Source organism: Eucyclogobius newberryi, unplaced genomic scaffold (assembly GCF_026437365.1).
Source record: "Eucyclogobius newberryi isolate DKJ021-1_F unplaced genomic scaffold, fEucNew1.0.hap1 SCAF_19, whole genome shotgun sequence".
Classification (NCBI taxonomy): Eukaryota; Metazoa; Chordata; class Actinopteri; order Gobiiformes; family Gobiidae; genus Eucyclogobius; species Eucyclogobius newberryi.
The window spans coordinates 529,470-543,528 of record NW_027315823.1 but is presented as its reverse complement, the minus strand read 5'-3'; the positions used below and the strand labels follow the sequence as shown (position 1 = coordinate 543,528).

General features: G+C 44.0%; 1 protein-coding gene across 1 annotated transcript in view; it reads right to left on the bottom strand.

The window, feature by feature from the left end:
* Positions 1 to 2,208: 2,208 nt before the first annotated feature.
* Positions 2,209 to 14,059, bottom strand: part of LOC140366100 (neuritin-like) — an 18,306-nt gene continuing 6,455 nt past the window's right edge. The window contains exon 3 of the mRNA XM_072452772.1: positions 2,209 to 2,586. Coding sequence (XP_072308873.1) covers positions 2,343 to 2,586 — 244 coding nt within the window. The 3' untranslated portion in view covers positions 2,209 to 2,342. The remainder of the gene's footprint in view (positions 2,587 to 14,059) is intronic.

The following is a 14,059-nucleotide window of genomic DNA, read 5'->3' as shown; positions in this document are numbered from 1 at the left end:
GTACACGACAAAGCTCTCATTTCTTGGTCAGTCAACAGAGTGATGTCCTGACAGAACAATGACCTTCCAGAACGCAAGTTTATGGCATTTTGGCCTCATATTTCCTGGATGTCGTGTGTAGTAGACGTGCTGTTGTGCCCCTTTCAAAATGGCGGACTCGGTTGCCACTGCACAAGTTCCCGGACGTGCGAGCGCATGTTTAGCGACGCCTTCAGTCAGGGTCAAAGTGCGAAACAAACACTGTATTTTCATGTCACGTCAACATTTTCAAAAAACCAGCTCTTGTTTCGTCACAACTCTAAGGCAAGAACATGGTTGTAATTCAGGTGAAGTGGCCACAATATTAAACACGTCCTTCATCATTCTGGGAGCGTCGTTGTTTTTGAAGGAAATATCCAAACGGAACATCTAGAAACACTCGATCTTATAAAATTTGTCAGGGATCGGCTCCACAAATTTGCCATATTTAATCTTATGGCTTAAAGTCCGTTCGTCTGACAACAATCGCGTCTTGTGATTGGATAATGCCGTTTTGAAGCGTCTGGTGAGAAAATGACGTCCGACCTTTATGGGAAAGCTTGTGACTTTGATTCGATTCTCGTCCATAGAAACATTTGCAGAAAATGGGTCTGAAACACAAAGTGAGGCGTGTTTTTGGTGTCTTGTAGCAGCCGCGTGACTCCGCCTCCGCAGATTGGGGCGGGGCCAGGGAGAGCGTGGAATATGATTGTCATTGACACAAATAATACTCCATCTGGGGCGGACGAGCGGGTCAATGTGAAGAGTTTTTCAGTACAAAAGAAAAGAAAGATTTGGGACATATTCTTAATGTGGGGAGTTTGTAAGAGAAAGTCACAACTAAATGTGGTAAAACGCTCCATCAAATTAGTTTTAATGTTTCATAATTTGTTAAAAATGCTTGGATTTTTTGGAGTTTGTGTGTGTTTGTTACATCCACTTCACTAAAAATGTTTTATTATTCTTATTATTTTGTGTTTATTCAAAGAAGATAATGTCGATCTTAATCAGGTCGACTTATATATAAACCAGGTCTAAATCAGGACTAAACCAGGTCTAATATATAATATATTTAGGCAGGACAAAGATGACAAATATTAATTTCAGATCCATATTTCAGATTTTTTTGGTGCTGTTTTGCCCTTCCTGTTTTGTCAAATGCATTATTATATTATTATCTAACCTTTAAAACAAATCATTCGTTACAACGTTGGCAATTCAAACAATTATTCCCAGAATGCATCAGCAGTTATTTGTTTTAGCATTTGTCATCATCATTTCTCAGTGTGACTTTCCCTTCAGGACCTCTATAAAACATGCCTGTGTTTGTGTCCCAAAAGAACATGAATATTTAACACTATAATACATTAAAACAGCTCCGGGGCGGACGGAGAAACCAGAGCGCCAACGAGACGCGGGAAATCAACGCCGCGGCTAAACCACAAGGTCTAAAACAGGATAAAAAAAAAGGATAAAAGCATCACAGAGCCATTCATTATTGCAGAGTTCTTGTGTTTTTGCCCAGAAATGTTAGAGAAAAGAGAAAGCAAAAGGCTGTCCACCCCGCCCGGGTTTGGTGATGCAGAGCCACAGGTGTTCTGGGCATGACTCACTGTGATGGGGCCCCGTCGACGCCCGAGGACATCTGTGAGCGCGGATGGGGCCCTGTCGACGCCCGGGGACATCTGTGGCTCTGCGTCCGACCAAATCCAGAAGAAAACATTCAGCTCTCCTTAAATCCTTGGCTTTAGTTTGTGTTCTGAGCTGGAGAGGCTTTGACACTGTGTTCGAAGGTAGTTTTGTGTCTTCTTTTTGATCAGAACCTGTCGCTCTGACACTGGTTTGGTAATAATACGTTTGGCAGTGAATATTGATGTGTTAATCCAGCTTTTCATGAGGCCAGAGCCGTTTGTGCTTGTTTTTAACGAAGCTCTGACACGACGTCCATCTTTGTGCCATGCAATGCTGTATGTCGCCCCTTTATCGTGTTTGTGCTATTTAGAGAAAGAAAAGAAATAAATAATAAATGTGTCTCGTGTCATGGTGTATTTTGTGTCAACTAGGACTAAACCAGGACTAAACCAGGACTAAACCAGGACTAAACTAGGATGAAACCAGGACTAAACCAGGACTAAACCAGGTCTAAACCAAGACTAAACCAGGACTAAACCAGGACTATAATGCGTTTAAAGCCATGTTTCAATGCATTTTTGTTATAAATACTTAATAACGGTCCCACTGAATGTCCAAATATGATGTTCTCAAATTTCATATTACCAAATCCAGTGTCAAAATAAAGCACTACCTTCATTCCCTGTATAAGTTTATCCCTCTCCGACCCCGCCCCAGTCCCGCCCGCGGAGCTCCAGGACGAGGCCCAGCAGCGGCAGCAGAGCGACCCAGAGAGGCGCCCTCATCCTGGGGCCAGCGCTGGGGCACAGGTCGAACAGACTCCCCTGGAACGGCATCTTCTTGGAATCCTGACGCAGCGTCTCCCAGATCAGACGGACCTCGCCCGTGCAGTTAGCCAGAGCCTTGAGGGCGCACGAGTGGAAGTCCTCCCAATGGCTGAGGAAAGACAAGAAGATGTGCATTAGATGAGGGAGGAGAGGAGAGAGAGGGAGGAGAGAGAGGAGAGAGAAGAGAGAGGGAGGAGAGAGAGGAGAGAGAGGAGAGGGAGGAGAGAGAGGGAGGAGAGAGAGGAGAGAGAAGAGAGAGAGAGAGAGGAGAGAGAGGAGAGGGAGGAGAGGGAGGAGAGAGAGGAGAGAGAGGGAGGAGAGAGAGGGAGGAGAGGGAGGAGAGAGAGGGAGGAGAGAGAGGAGAGAGAAGAGAGAGAGAGAGAGGAGAGAGAGGAGACAGAGGAGAGGGAGGAGAGGGAGGAGAGAGAGGAGAGAGAGGGAGGAGAGAGAGGGAGGAGAGGGAGGAGAGAGAGGAGAGAGAGGAGAGGGAGGAGAGGGAGGAGAGAGAGGAGAGAGAGGAGAGGGAGAGAGAGGAGAGAGAGGAGAGAGAGGAGAGGGAGAGAGAGGAGAGAGAGGAGAGAGAGGGAGGAGAGAGAGGAGAGAGAGGAGAGAGAGAGAGGAGAGAGAGGAGAGGGAGGAGAGAGAGAGAGGAGAGAGAGGAGAGGGAGGAGAGAGAGGGAGGAGAGAGAGGAGAGAGAGAGAGGAGAGGGAGGAGAGAGAGGGAGAGAGAGGAGAGGGAGAAGAACATGTGCATTAGATGAGGTTCTTTTGTTCCTGGTCTTGGTTTGAACACTTCTTCACACTCTGAGCACTAAAGCCATTCCATACCAGGCCTTAAAAAGCAATAAAACAGGTCTAAAAAATAAAACATGTCACTAGTCCTTTCTCACCATTCGGATATTTCAGATTTCTTTTTGTATTTCAAGGATTATTTTCTAATATTCAGTGAATCCCTGTCTCGTCTCAGAATTCGCTCTCATAAACTCGACTCCAACGCCTGAAATCCTCGTCCGTTTCATGTAAATCCTGTGGTTTCTTTTAGACGCGGCGGCGCGATGCGCAGCTCTGAGTACATCCCAATAAAAGTGCAGCGGAGTCGTTTTAGGGTCGTTTTAGGGTCGTTTTAGGGTCGTTTCAGGGGCCCCAAAGTAACAACCACAGAGGAGAATGTCATTACCGCTGCTGCAATGTCATAAATTATGGAGTGCAGCGGTTCACAGCGGCTCCGAGACTGTGACATCTGCTCGCTCGGCCCCCGACGGGACCCGTTGGGGAAGGACGTTACTCTGTCACTTGGAGCCGTTATTGCTTGAGAACGTCCCACAGACACAAAACGATCTTAAATTCATTCAATTCCAGATTTATGATTTAGACTTTATGATGTGTAATAAATCCTGCTTTATGTTTGTTTAGACCAATGATAGTCCTGGTTTAGTCCTGGTTTAGTCCTGACTTAGTCCTGGTTTAGTCCTGGTTTAGTCCTGGTTTAGACCTGGATTAGTCCTGGTTTAGTCCTGGTTTAGTCCTGGTTTAGACCTGGTTTAGACCTGGTTTAGACCTGGTTTAGTCCTGATTTAGTCCTGGTTTAGTCCTGGTTTAGTCCTGGTTTAGTCCTGATTTAGTCCTGGTTTAGTCCTGGTTTAGTCCTGGTTTAGTCCTGGTTTAGACCTGGTTTAGACCTGGTTTAGTCCTGGTTTAGACCTGGTTTAGTCCTGGTTTAGTCCTGGTTTAGACCTGATTTAGTCCTGGTTTAGACCTGGTTTAGTCCTGATTTAGACCTGGTTTAGTCCTGGTTTAGACCTGGTTTAGTCCTGGTTTAGTCCTGATTTAGTCCTGGTTTAGACCTGGTTTAGACCTGGTTTAGTCCTGGTTTAGTCCTGGTTTAGTCCTGATTTAGACCTGGTTTAGTCCTGGTTTAGACCTGGTTTAGTCCTGGTTTAGTCCTGGTTTAGTCCTGGTTTAGACCTGATTTAGTCCTGGTTTAGTCCTGGTTTAGTCCTGATTTAGTCCTGGTTTAGTCCTGGTTTAGTCCTGGTTTAGACCTGGTTTAGTCCTGGTTTAGTCCTGGTTTAGTCCTGGTTTAGACCTGATTTAGTCCTGGTTTAATCCTGGTTTAGTCCTGGTTTAGTCCTGGTTTAGACCTGATTTAGTCCTGGTTTAGTCCTGGTTTAGTCCTGGTTTAGTCCTGGTTTAGACCTGATTTAGTCCTAGTTTAGTCCTGGTTTAGTCCTGGTTCAGTCCTGGTTTAGACCTGGTTTAGACCTGGTTTAGACCTGGTTTAGACCTGGTTTAGTCCTGGTTTAGTCCTGACTTAGTCCTGGTTTAGTCCTGGTTTAGTCCTGGTTTAGACCTGGATTAGTCCTGGTTTAGTCCTGGTTTAGACCTGGTTTAGACCTGGTTTAGACCTGGTTTAGACCTGGTTTAGACCTGGTTTAGTCCTGGTTTAGTCATGGTTTAGACCTGGTTTAGTCCTGGTTTAGTCCTGACTTAGTCCTGGTTTAGTCCTGGTTTAGTCCTGGTTTAGACCTGGATTAGTCCTGGTTTAGTCCTGGTTTAGTCCTGGTTTAGTCCTGACTTAGTCCTGGTTTAGTCCTGGTTTAGTCCTGGTTTAGACCTGGATTAGTCCTGGTTTAGTCCTGGTTTAGACCTGGTTTAGACCTGGTTTAGACCTGGTTTAGTCCTGATTTAGTCCTGGTTTAGTCCTGGTTTAGTCCTGGTTTAGTCCTGATTTAGACCTGGTTTAGACCTGGTTTAGACCTGGTTTAGACCTGGTTTAGTCCTGGTTTAGTCATGGTTTAGACCTGGTTTAGTCCTGGTTTAGTCCTGACTTAGTCCTGGTTTAGTCCTGGTTTAGTCCTGGTTTAGACCTGATTTAGTCCTGGTTTAGACCTGGTTTAGTCCTGATTTAGACCTGGTTTAGTCCTGGTTTAGACCTGGTTTAGTCCTGGGTTAGTCCTGATTTAGTCCTGGTTTAGACCTGGTTTAGACCTGGTTTAGTCCTGGTTTAGTCCTGGTTTAGTCCTGGTTTAGACCTGATTTAGTCCTGGTTTAGTCCTGGTTTAGTCCTGATTTAGTCCTGGTTTAGTCCTGGTTTAGTCCTGGTTTAGTCCTGGTTTAGACCTGATTTAGTCCTGGTTTAATCCTGGTTTAGTCCTGGTTTAGTCCTGGTTTAGACCTGATTTAGTCCTGGTTTAGTCCTGGTTTAGTCCTGGTTTAGACCTGATTTAGTCCTAGTTTAGTCCTGGTTTAGTCCTGGTTCAGTCCTGGTTTAGACCTGGTTTAGACCTGGTTTAGTCCTGGTTTAGACCTGGTTTAGACCTGGTTTAGTCCTGGTTTAGTCATGGTTTAGACCTGGTTTAGTCATGGTTTAGACCTGGTTTAGTCCTGGTTTAGTCCTGGTTTAGTCCTGGTTTAGACCTGATTTAGTCCTGGTTTAGTCCTGGTTTAGTCCTGATTTAGTCCTAGTTTAGTCCTGGTTTAGTCCTGGTTCAGTCCTGGTTTAGTCCTGGTTTAGACCTGGTTTAGTCCTGGTTTAGTCCTGGTTTAGACCTGGTTTAGTCCTGGTTTAGACCTGGTTTAGACCTGGTTTAGACCTGGTTTAGTCCTGATTTAGTCCTGGTTTAGTCCTGGTTTAGTCCTGGTTTAGTCCTGATTTAGTCCTGGTTTAGTCCTGGTTTAGTCCTGGTTTAGTCCTGGTTTAGACCTGGTTTAGTCCTGGTTTAGTCCTGATTTAGTCCTGGTTTAGACCTGGTTTGGACCTGGTTTAGTCCTGGTTTAGTCCTGGTTTAGTCCTGGTTTAGTCCTGGTTTAGACCTGGTTTAGTCCTGGTTTAGTCCTGATTTAGTCCTGGTTTAGACCTGGTTTAGACCTGGTTTAGTCCTGATTTAGTCCTGGTTTAGTCCTGGTTTAGTCCTGGTTTAGTCCTGATTTAGTCCTGGTTTAGTCCTGGTTTAGTCCTGGTTTAGTCCTGGTTTAGACCTGGTTTAGTCCTGGTTTAGACCTGGTTTAGTCCTGGTTTAGTCCTGGTTTAGACCTGATTTAGTCCTGGTTTAGACCTGGTTTAGTCCTGATTTAGACCTGGTTTAGTCCTGGTTTAGACCTGGTTTAGTCCTGGTTTAGTCCTGATTTAGTCCTGGTTTAGACCTGGTTTAGACCTGGTTTAGTCCTGGTTTAGTCCTGGTTTAGTCCTGATTTAGACCTGGTTTAGTCCTGGTTTAGACCTGGTTTAGTCCTGGTTTAGTCCTGGTTTAGTCCTGGTTTAGACCTGATTTAGTCCTGGTTTAGTCCTGGTTTAGTCCTGATTTAGTCCTGGTTTAGTCCTGGTTTAGACCTGGTTTAGTCCTGGTTTAGTCCTGGTTTAGTCCTGGTTTAGACCTGATTCAGTCCTGGTTTAATCCTGGTTTAGTCCTGGTTTAGTCCTGGTTTAGACCTGATTTAGTCCTGGTTTAGTCCTGGTTTAGTCCTGACTTAGTCCTGGTTTAGTCCTGGTTTAGTCCTGGTTTAGTCCTGGTTTAGTCCTGACTTATTCCTGGTTTAGTCCTGGTTTAGTCCTGGTTTAGACCTGGATTAGTCCTGGTTTAGTCCTGGTTTAGACCTGGTTTAGACCTGGTTTAGACCTGGTTTAGTCCTGATTTAGTCCTGGTTTAGTCCTGGTTTAGTCCTGGTTTAGTCCTGATTTAGACCTGGTTTAGACCTGGTTTAGACCTGGTTTAGTCCTGGTTTAGTCATGGTTTAGACCTGGTTTAGTCCTGGTTTAGTCCTGACTTAGTCCTGGTTTAGTCCTGGTTTAGTCCTGGTTTAGACCTGATTTAGTCCTGTTTTAGAACTGGTTTAGTCCTGATTTAGACCTGGTTTAGTCCTGGTTTAGACCTGGTTTAGTCCTGGGTTAGTCCTGATTTAGTCCTGGTTTAGACCTGGTTTAGACCTGGTTTAGTCCTGGTTTAGTCCTGGTTTAGTCCTGGTTTAGTCCTGGTTTAGACCTGGTTTAGACCTGGTTTAGTCCTGGTTTAGTCCTGGTTTAGTCCTGATTTAGACCTGGTTTAGTCCTGGTTTAGACCTGGTTTAGTCCTGGTTTAGACCTGGTTTAGTCCTGGTTTAGTCCTGGTTTAGTCCTGATTTAGTCCTAGTTTAGTCCTGGTTTAGTCCTGGTTCAGTCCTGGTTTAGTCCTGGTTCAGTCCTGGTTTAGACCTGGTTTAGACCTGGTTTAGTCCTGGTTTAGTCCTGGTTTAGACCTGGTTTAGTCCTGGTTTAGACCTGGTTTAGACCTGGTTTAGACCTGGTTTAGTCCTGATTTAGTCCTGGTTTAGTCCTGGTTTAGTCCTGGTTTAGTCCTGATTTAGTCCTGGTTTAGTCCTGGTTTAGTCCTGGTTTAGTCCTGGTTTAGACCTGGTTTAGTCCTGGTTTAGTCCTGATTTAGTCCTGGTTTAGACCTGGTTTAGACCTGGTTTAGTCCTGGTTTAGTCCTGGTTTAGTCCTGATTTAGACCTGGTTTAGTCCTGGTTTAGACCTGGTTTAGTCCTGGTTTAGTCCTGGTTTAGTCCTGGTTTAGTCCTGATTTAGTCCTGGTTTAGTCCTGGTTTAGTCCTGGTTTAGACCTGGTTTAGTCCTGGTTTAGTCCTGGTTTAGTCCTGGTTTAGACCTGATTTAGTCCTGGTTTAGTCCTTGTTTAGTCCTGGTTTAGTCTTGGTTTAGACCTGATTTAGTCCTAGTTTAGTCCTGGTTTAGTCCTGGTTTAGTCCTGGTTCAGTCCTAGTTTAGACCTGATTTAGTCCTAGTTTAGTCCTGGTTTAGTCCTGGTTTAGTCCTGGTTTAGACCTGATTTAGTCCTAGTTTAGTCCTGGTTTAGTCCTGGTTCAGTCCTAGTTTAGACCTGGTTTAGTCCTGGTTCAGTCCTAGTTTAGTCCTGGTTTAGTCCTGGTTCAGTCCTAGTTTAGTCCTGGTTTAGTCCTGGTTTAGACCTGATTTAGTCCTAGTTTAGTCCTGGTTTAGTCCTGGTTCAGTCCTGGTTTAGACCTGGTTTAGTCCTGGTTTAATCCTGGTTTAGTCCTGGTTTAGACCTGATTTAGTCCTGGTTTAGACCTGGTTTAGACCTGGTTTAGACCTGGTTTAGTCCTGGTTTAGACCTGGTTTAGACCTGATTTAGTCCTGGTTTAGACCTGGTTTAGACCTGGTTTAGACCTGGTTTAGTCCTGGTTTAGACCTGGTTTAGACCTGGTTTAGTCCTGGTTTAGACCTGGTTTAGACCTGGTTTGGATCTCGTTGTTGCACAAACTCTTTGTTCTGAAAATGACATTGAACATTGTGTTTTTCAGACGGCGCTCGCTCAATAGCGGCTTCATTATACGATCAATCACACTCTGTCAGTAAGTGCAGGAAACAGAGGCCGAAACCACGGTAACGAGACCTAAACCACGGTAACGAGACTGAAACCACGGTAACGAGACTGAAACCACGGTAACAAGACTGAAACTACGGTAACAAGACTGAAACCACGGTAACAAGACTGAAACCACGGTAACAAGACTGAAACTACGGTAACAAGACTGAAACTACGGTAACAAGACTGAAACCACGGTAACAAGACTGAAACTACGGTAACAAGACTGAAACCACGGTAACAAGACTGAAACCACGGTAACAAGACTGAAACCACGGTAACAAGACTGAAACTACGGTAACAAGACTGAAACTACGGTAACAAGACTGAAACCACGGTAACAAGACTGAAACTACGGTAACAAGACTGAAACTACGGTAACAAGACTGAAACTACTGTAACAAGACTGAAACTACGGTAACAAGACTGAAACCACAGTAACAAGACTGAAACTACGGTAACAAGACTGAAACTACGGTAACAAGACTGAAACCACGGTAACAAGACTGAAACTACGGTAACAAGACTGAAACCACGGTAACAAGACTGAAACCACGGTAACAAGACTGAAACTACGGTAACAAGACTGAAACTACGGTAACAAGACTGAAACCACGGTAACAAGACTGAAACTACGGTAACAAGACTGAAACTACGGTAACAAGACTGAAACTACTGTAACAAGACTGAAACTACGGTAACAAGACTGAAACCACAGTAACAAGACTGAAACTACGGTAACAAGACTGAAACTACGGTAACAAGACTGAAACCACGGTAACAAGACTGAAACTACGGTAACAAGACTGAAACCACGGTAACAAGACTGAAACCACGGTAACAAGACTGAAACTACGGTAACAAGACTGAAACTACGGTAACAAGACTGAAACCACGGTAACAAGACTGAAACTACGGTAACAAGACTGAAACCACGGTAACAAGACTGAAACCACGGTAACAAGACTGAAACCACGGTAACAAGACTGAAACCACGGTAACAAGACTGAAACTACGGTTACAAGACTGAAACTACGGTAACAAGACTTAAACTACGGTAACAAGACTGAAACCACGGTAACAAGACTGAAACCACGGTAACAAGACTGAAACCACGGTAACAAGACTGAAACCACGGTAACAAGACTGAAACCACGGTAACAAGACTGAAACTACGGTTACAAGACTGAAACTACGGTAACAAGACTGAAACTACGGTAACAAGACTGAAACTACGGTAACAAGACTGAAACCACGGTAACAAGACTGAAACTACGGTAACAAGACTGAAACTACGGTAACAAGACTGAAACTACGGTAACAAGACTGAAACCACGGTAACAAGACTGAAACTACGGTAACAAGACTGAAACCACGGTAACAAGACTGAAACTACTGTAACAAGACTGAAACTACGGTAACAAGACTGAAACTACGGTAACAAGACTGAAACCACAGTAACAAGACTGAAACTACGGTAACAAGACTGAAACTACGGTAACAAGACTGAAACCACGGTAACAAGACTGAAACTACGGTAACAAGACTGAAACTACGGTAACAAGACTGAAACCACGGTAACAAGACTGAAACTACGGTAACAAGACTGAAACCACGGTAACAAGACTGAAACTACTGTAACAAGACTGAAACTACGGTAACAAGACTGAAACTACGGTAACAAGACTGAAACCACGGTAACAAGACTGAAACTACGGTAACAAGACTGAAACTACGGTAACAAGACTGAAACCACGGTAACAAGACTGAAACTACGGTAACAAGACTGAAACTACGGTAACAAGACTTAAACCACGGTAACAAGACTGAAACTACGGTAACAAGACTGAAACCACGGTAACAAGACTGAAACCACGGTAACAAGACTGAAACCACGGTAACAAGACTGAAACCACGGTAACAAGACTGAAACTACGGTTACAAGACTGAAACTACGGTAACAAGACTGAAACTACGGTAACAAGACTGAAACTACGGTAACAAGACCGAAACTACGGTAACAAGACTGAAACCACGGTAACAAGACTGAAACTACGGTAACAAGACCGAAACTACGGTAACAAGACTGAAACTACGGTAACAAGACCGAAACCACGGTAACAAGACCGAAACTACGGTAACAAGACTGAAACTACGGTAACAAGACTGAAACTACGGTAACAAGACCGAAACCACGGTAACAAGACTGAAACTACGGTAACAAGACTGAAACTACGGTAACAAGACTGAAACCACGGTAACAAGACTGAAACTACGGTAACAAGACTGAAACCACGGTAACAAGACTGAAACTACTGTAACAAGACTGAAACTACGGTAACAAGACTGAAACTACGGTAACAAGACTGAAACCACGGTAACAAGACTGAAACTACGGTAACAAGACTGAAACTACGGTAACAAGACTGAAACCACGGTAACAAGACTGAAACTACGGTAACAAGACTGAAACTACGGTAACAAGACTTAAACCACGGTAACAAGACTGAAACTACGGTAACAAGACTGAAACCACGGTAACAAGACTGAAACCACGGTAACAAGACTGAAACCACGGTAACAAGACTGAAACCACGGTAACAAGACTGAAACCACGGTAACAAGACTGAAACTACGGTTACAAGACTGAAACTACGGTAACAAGACTGAAACTACGGTAACAAGACTGAAACTACGGTAACAAGACCGAAACTACGGTAACAAGACTGAAACTACGGTAACAAGACCGAAACCACGGTAACAAGACCGAAACTACGGTAACAAGACTGAAACTACGGTAACAAGACTGAAACTACGGTAACAAGACCGAAACCACGGTAACAAGACCGAAACTACGGTAACAAGACTGAAACTACGGTAACAAGACTGAAACTACGGTAACAAGACTGAAACTACGGTAACAAGACTGAAACCACGGTAACAAGACTGAAACTACGGTAACAAGACTGAAACTACGGTAACAAGACTGAAACTACGGTAACAAGACTGAAACCACGGTAACAAGACTGAAACCACGGTAACAAGACTGAAACTACGGTAACAAGACTGAAACTACGGTAACAAGACTGAAACTACGGTAACAAGACTGAAACCACGGTAACAAGACTGAAACCACGGTAACAAGACTGAAACTACGGTAACAAGACTGAAACTACGGTAACAAGACTGAAACCACGGTAACAAGACTGAAACCACGGTAACAAGACTGAAACTACGGTAACAAGACTGAAACTACGGTAACAAGACTGAAACCACGGTAACAAGACTGAAACTACGGTAACAAGACTGAAACCACGGTAACAAGACTGAAACCACGGTAACAAGACTGAAACTACGGTAACAAGACTGAAACCACGGTAACAAGACTGAAACTGGTGTCTGAGGTGCTGGTGTGACATTCAGCACTGATTCAAAACAGCCCGTGTCAATTTCAATCTAAAGACACGACATGACCCGGTCGTCAGAACTCACAGGAGGAACCGCCCTGAAAGAGCCTCTGATACTTCACCGTCTGTTTATGTAAGTTTAAGTTTTCATTATGTCCAACAGTCTGGACAGGGGACAATAGAGTCACTCGGCGCTGACCTGTCCAAATATAACGTCCTTCACGTGTTTCAAACGTCACGACATTCGACGCCTCCAAAGACGTAATGAACATGTCAGAGATGAAACTATATTTAATCAGTAGAAATACTTTGGCTGCAATAGTTTGACCCAAAGTATTGCCTTGTATCGCAATACTTCTGTTACTTCTGTTACTTCTGTGTACTCTGTGTACTCTGTGTACTAAGGGACAGGCAGAACATGCAAACATAGTCACGGCTGCAACAGTATTTGAAGTTTGAGAGTCTTTTTAGTCAATGTTTAAGGAGTAGTAGAGTATTTTTAGATAGTATTTTTTTGTGTATTTTTTTTAAGGTGGTTGTGTCGTTCTGAAAAGGCGGTTGTGTTGTTCTGAAAAGGCGGTTGTGTTGTTCTGAAAAGGCGGTTGTGTTGTTCTGAAAAGGCGGTTGTGTTGTTCTGAAAAGGTGGTTGTGTTGTTCTGAAAAGGTGGTTGTGTTGTTGTGAAAAGGTGGTTGTGTTGTTCTGAAAAGGCGGTTGTGTTGTTCTGAAAAGGTGGTTGTGTTGTTCTGAAAAGGTGGTTGTGTTGTTGTGAAAAGGTGGTTGTGTTGTTCTGAAAAGGCGGTTGTGTTGTTCTGAAAAGGCGGTCGTGTTGTTCTGAAAAAGCGGTTGTGTTGTTCTGAAAAAGCGGTTGTGTCGTTCTGAAAAGGCGGTTGTGTTGTTCTGAAAAGGTGGTTGTGTTGTTGTGAAAAGGGGGTTGTGTTGTTCTGAAAAGGTGGTTGTGTTGTTCTGAAAAGGCGGTTGTGTTGTTCTGAAAAGGTGGTTGTGTCGTTCTGAAAAGGCGGTTGTGTTGTTCTGAAAAGGCGGTCGTGTTGTTCTGAAAAGGCGGTTGTGTTGTTCTGAAAAAGCGGTTGTGTTGTTCTGAAAAAGCGGTTGTGTCGTTCTGAAAAGGCGGTTGTGTTGTTCTGAAAAGGCGGTTGTGTTGTTCTGAAAAGGTGGTTGTGTTGTTGTTAAAAGGGGGTTGTGTTGTTCTGAAAAGGTGGTTGTGTTGTTCTGAAAAGGCGGTTGTGTTGTTCTGAAAAGGTGGTTGTGTCGTTCTGAAAAGGCGGTTGTGTTGTTCTGAAAAGGTGGTTGTGTTGTTCTGAAAAGGTGGTTGTGTTGTTCTGAAAAGGCGGTTGTGTTGTTCTGAAAAGGCGGTTGTGTTGTTCTGAAAAAGCGGTTGTGTTGTTCTGAAAAAGCGGTTGTGTCGTTCTGAAAAGGCGGTTGTGTCGTTCTGAAAAGGCGGTTGTGTTGTTGTGAAAAGGTGGTTGTGTTGTTGTGAAAAGGTGGTTGTGTTGTTCTGAAAAGGCGGTTGTGTTGTTCTGAAAAGGCGGTTGTGTTGTTCTGAAAAGGCGGTTGTGTTGTTCTGAAAAGGCGGTTGTGTTGTTCTGAAAAGGTGGTTGTGTCGTTCTGAAAAAGCGATTGTGTCGTTCTGAAAAGGCGGTTGTGTTGTTGTGAAAAGGTGGTTGTGTTGTTCTGAAAAGGTGGTTGTGTTGTTCTGAAAAGGCGGTTGTGTTGTTCTGAAAAGGGGGTTGTGTCGTTCTGAAAAGGCGGTTGTGTTGTTCTGAAAAGGCGGTTGTGTTG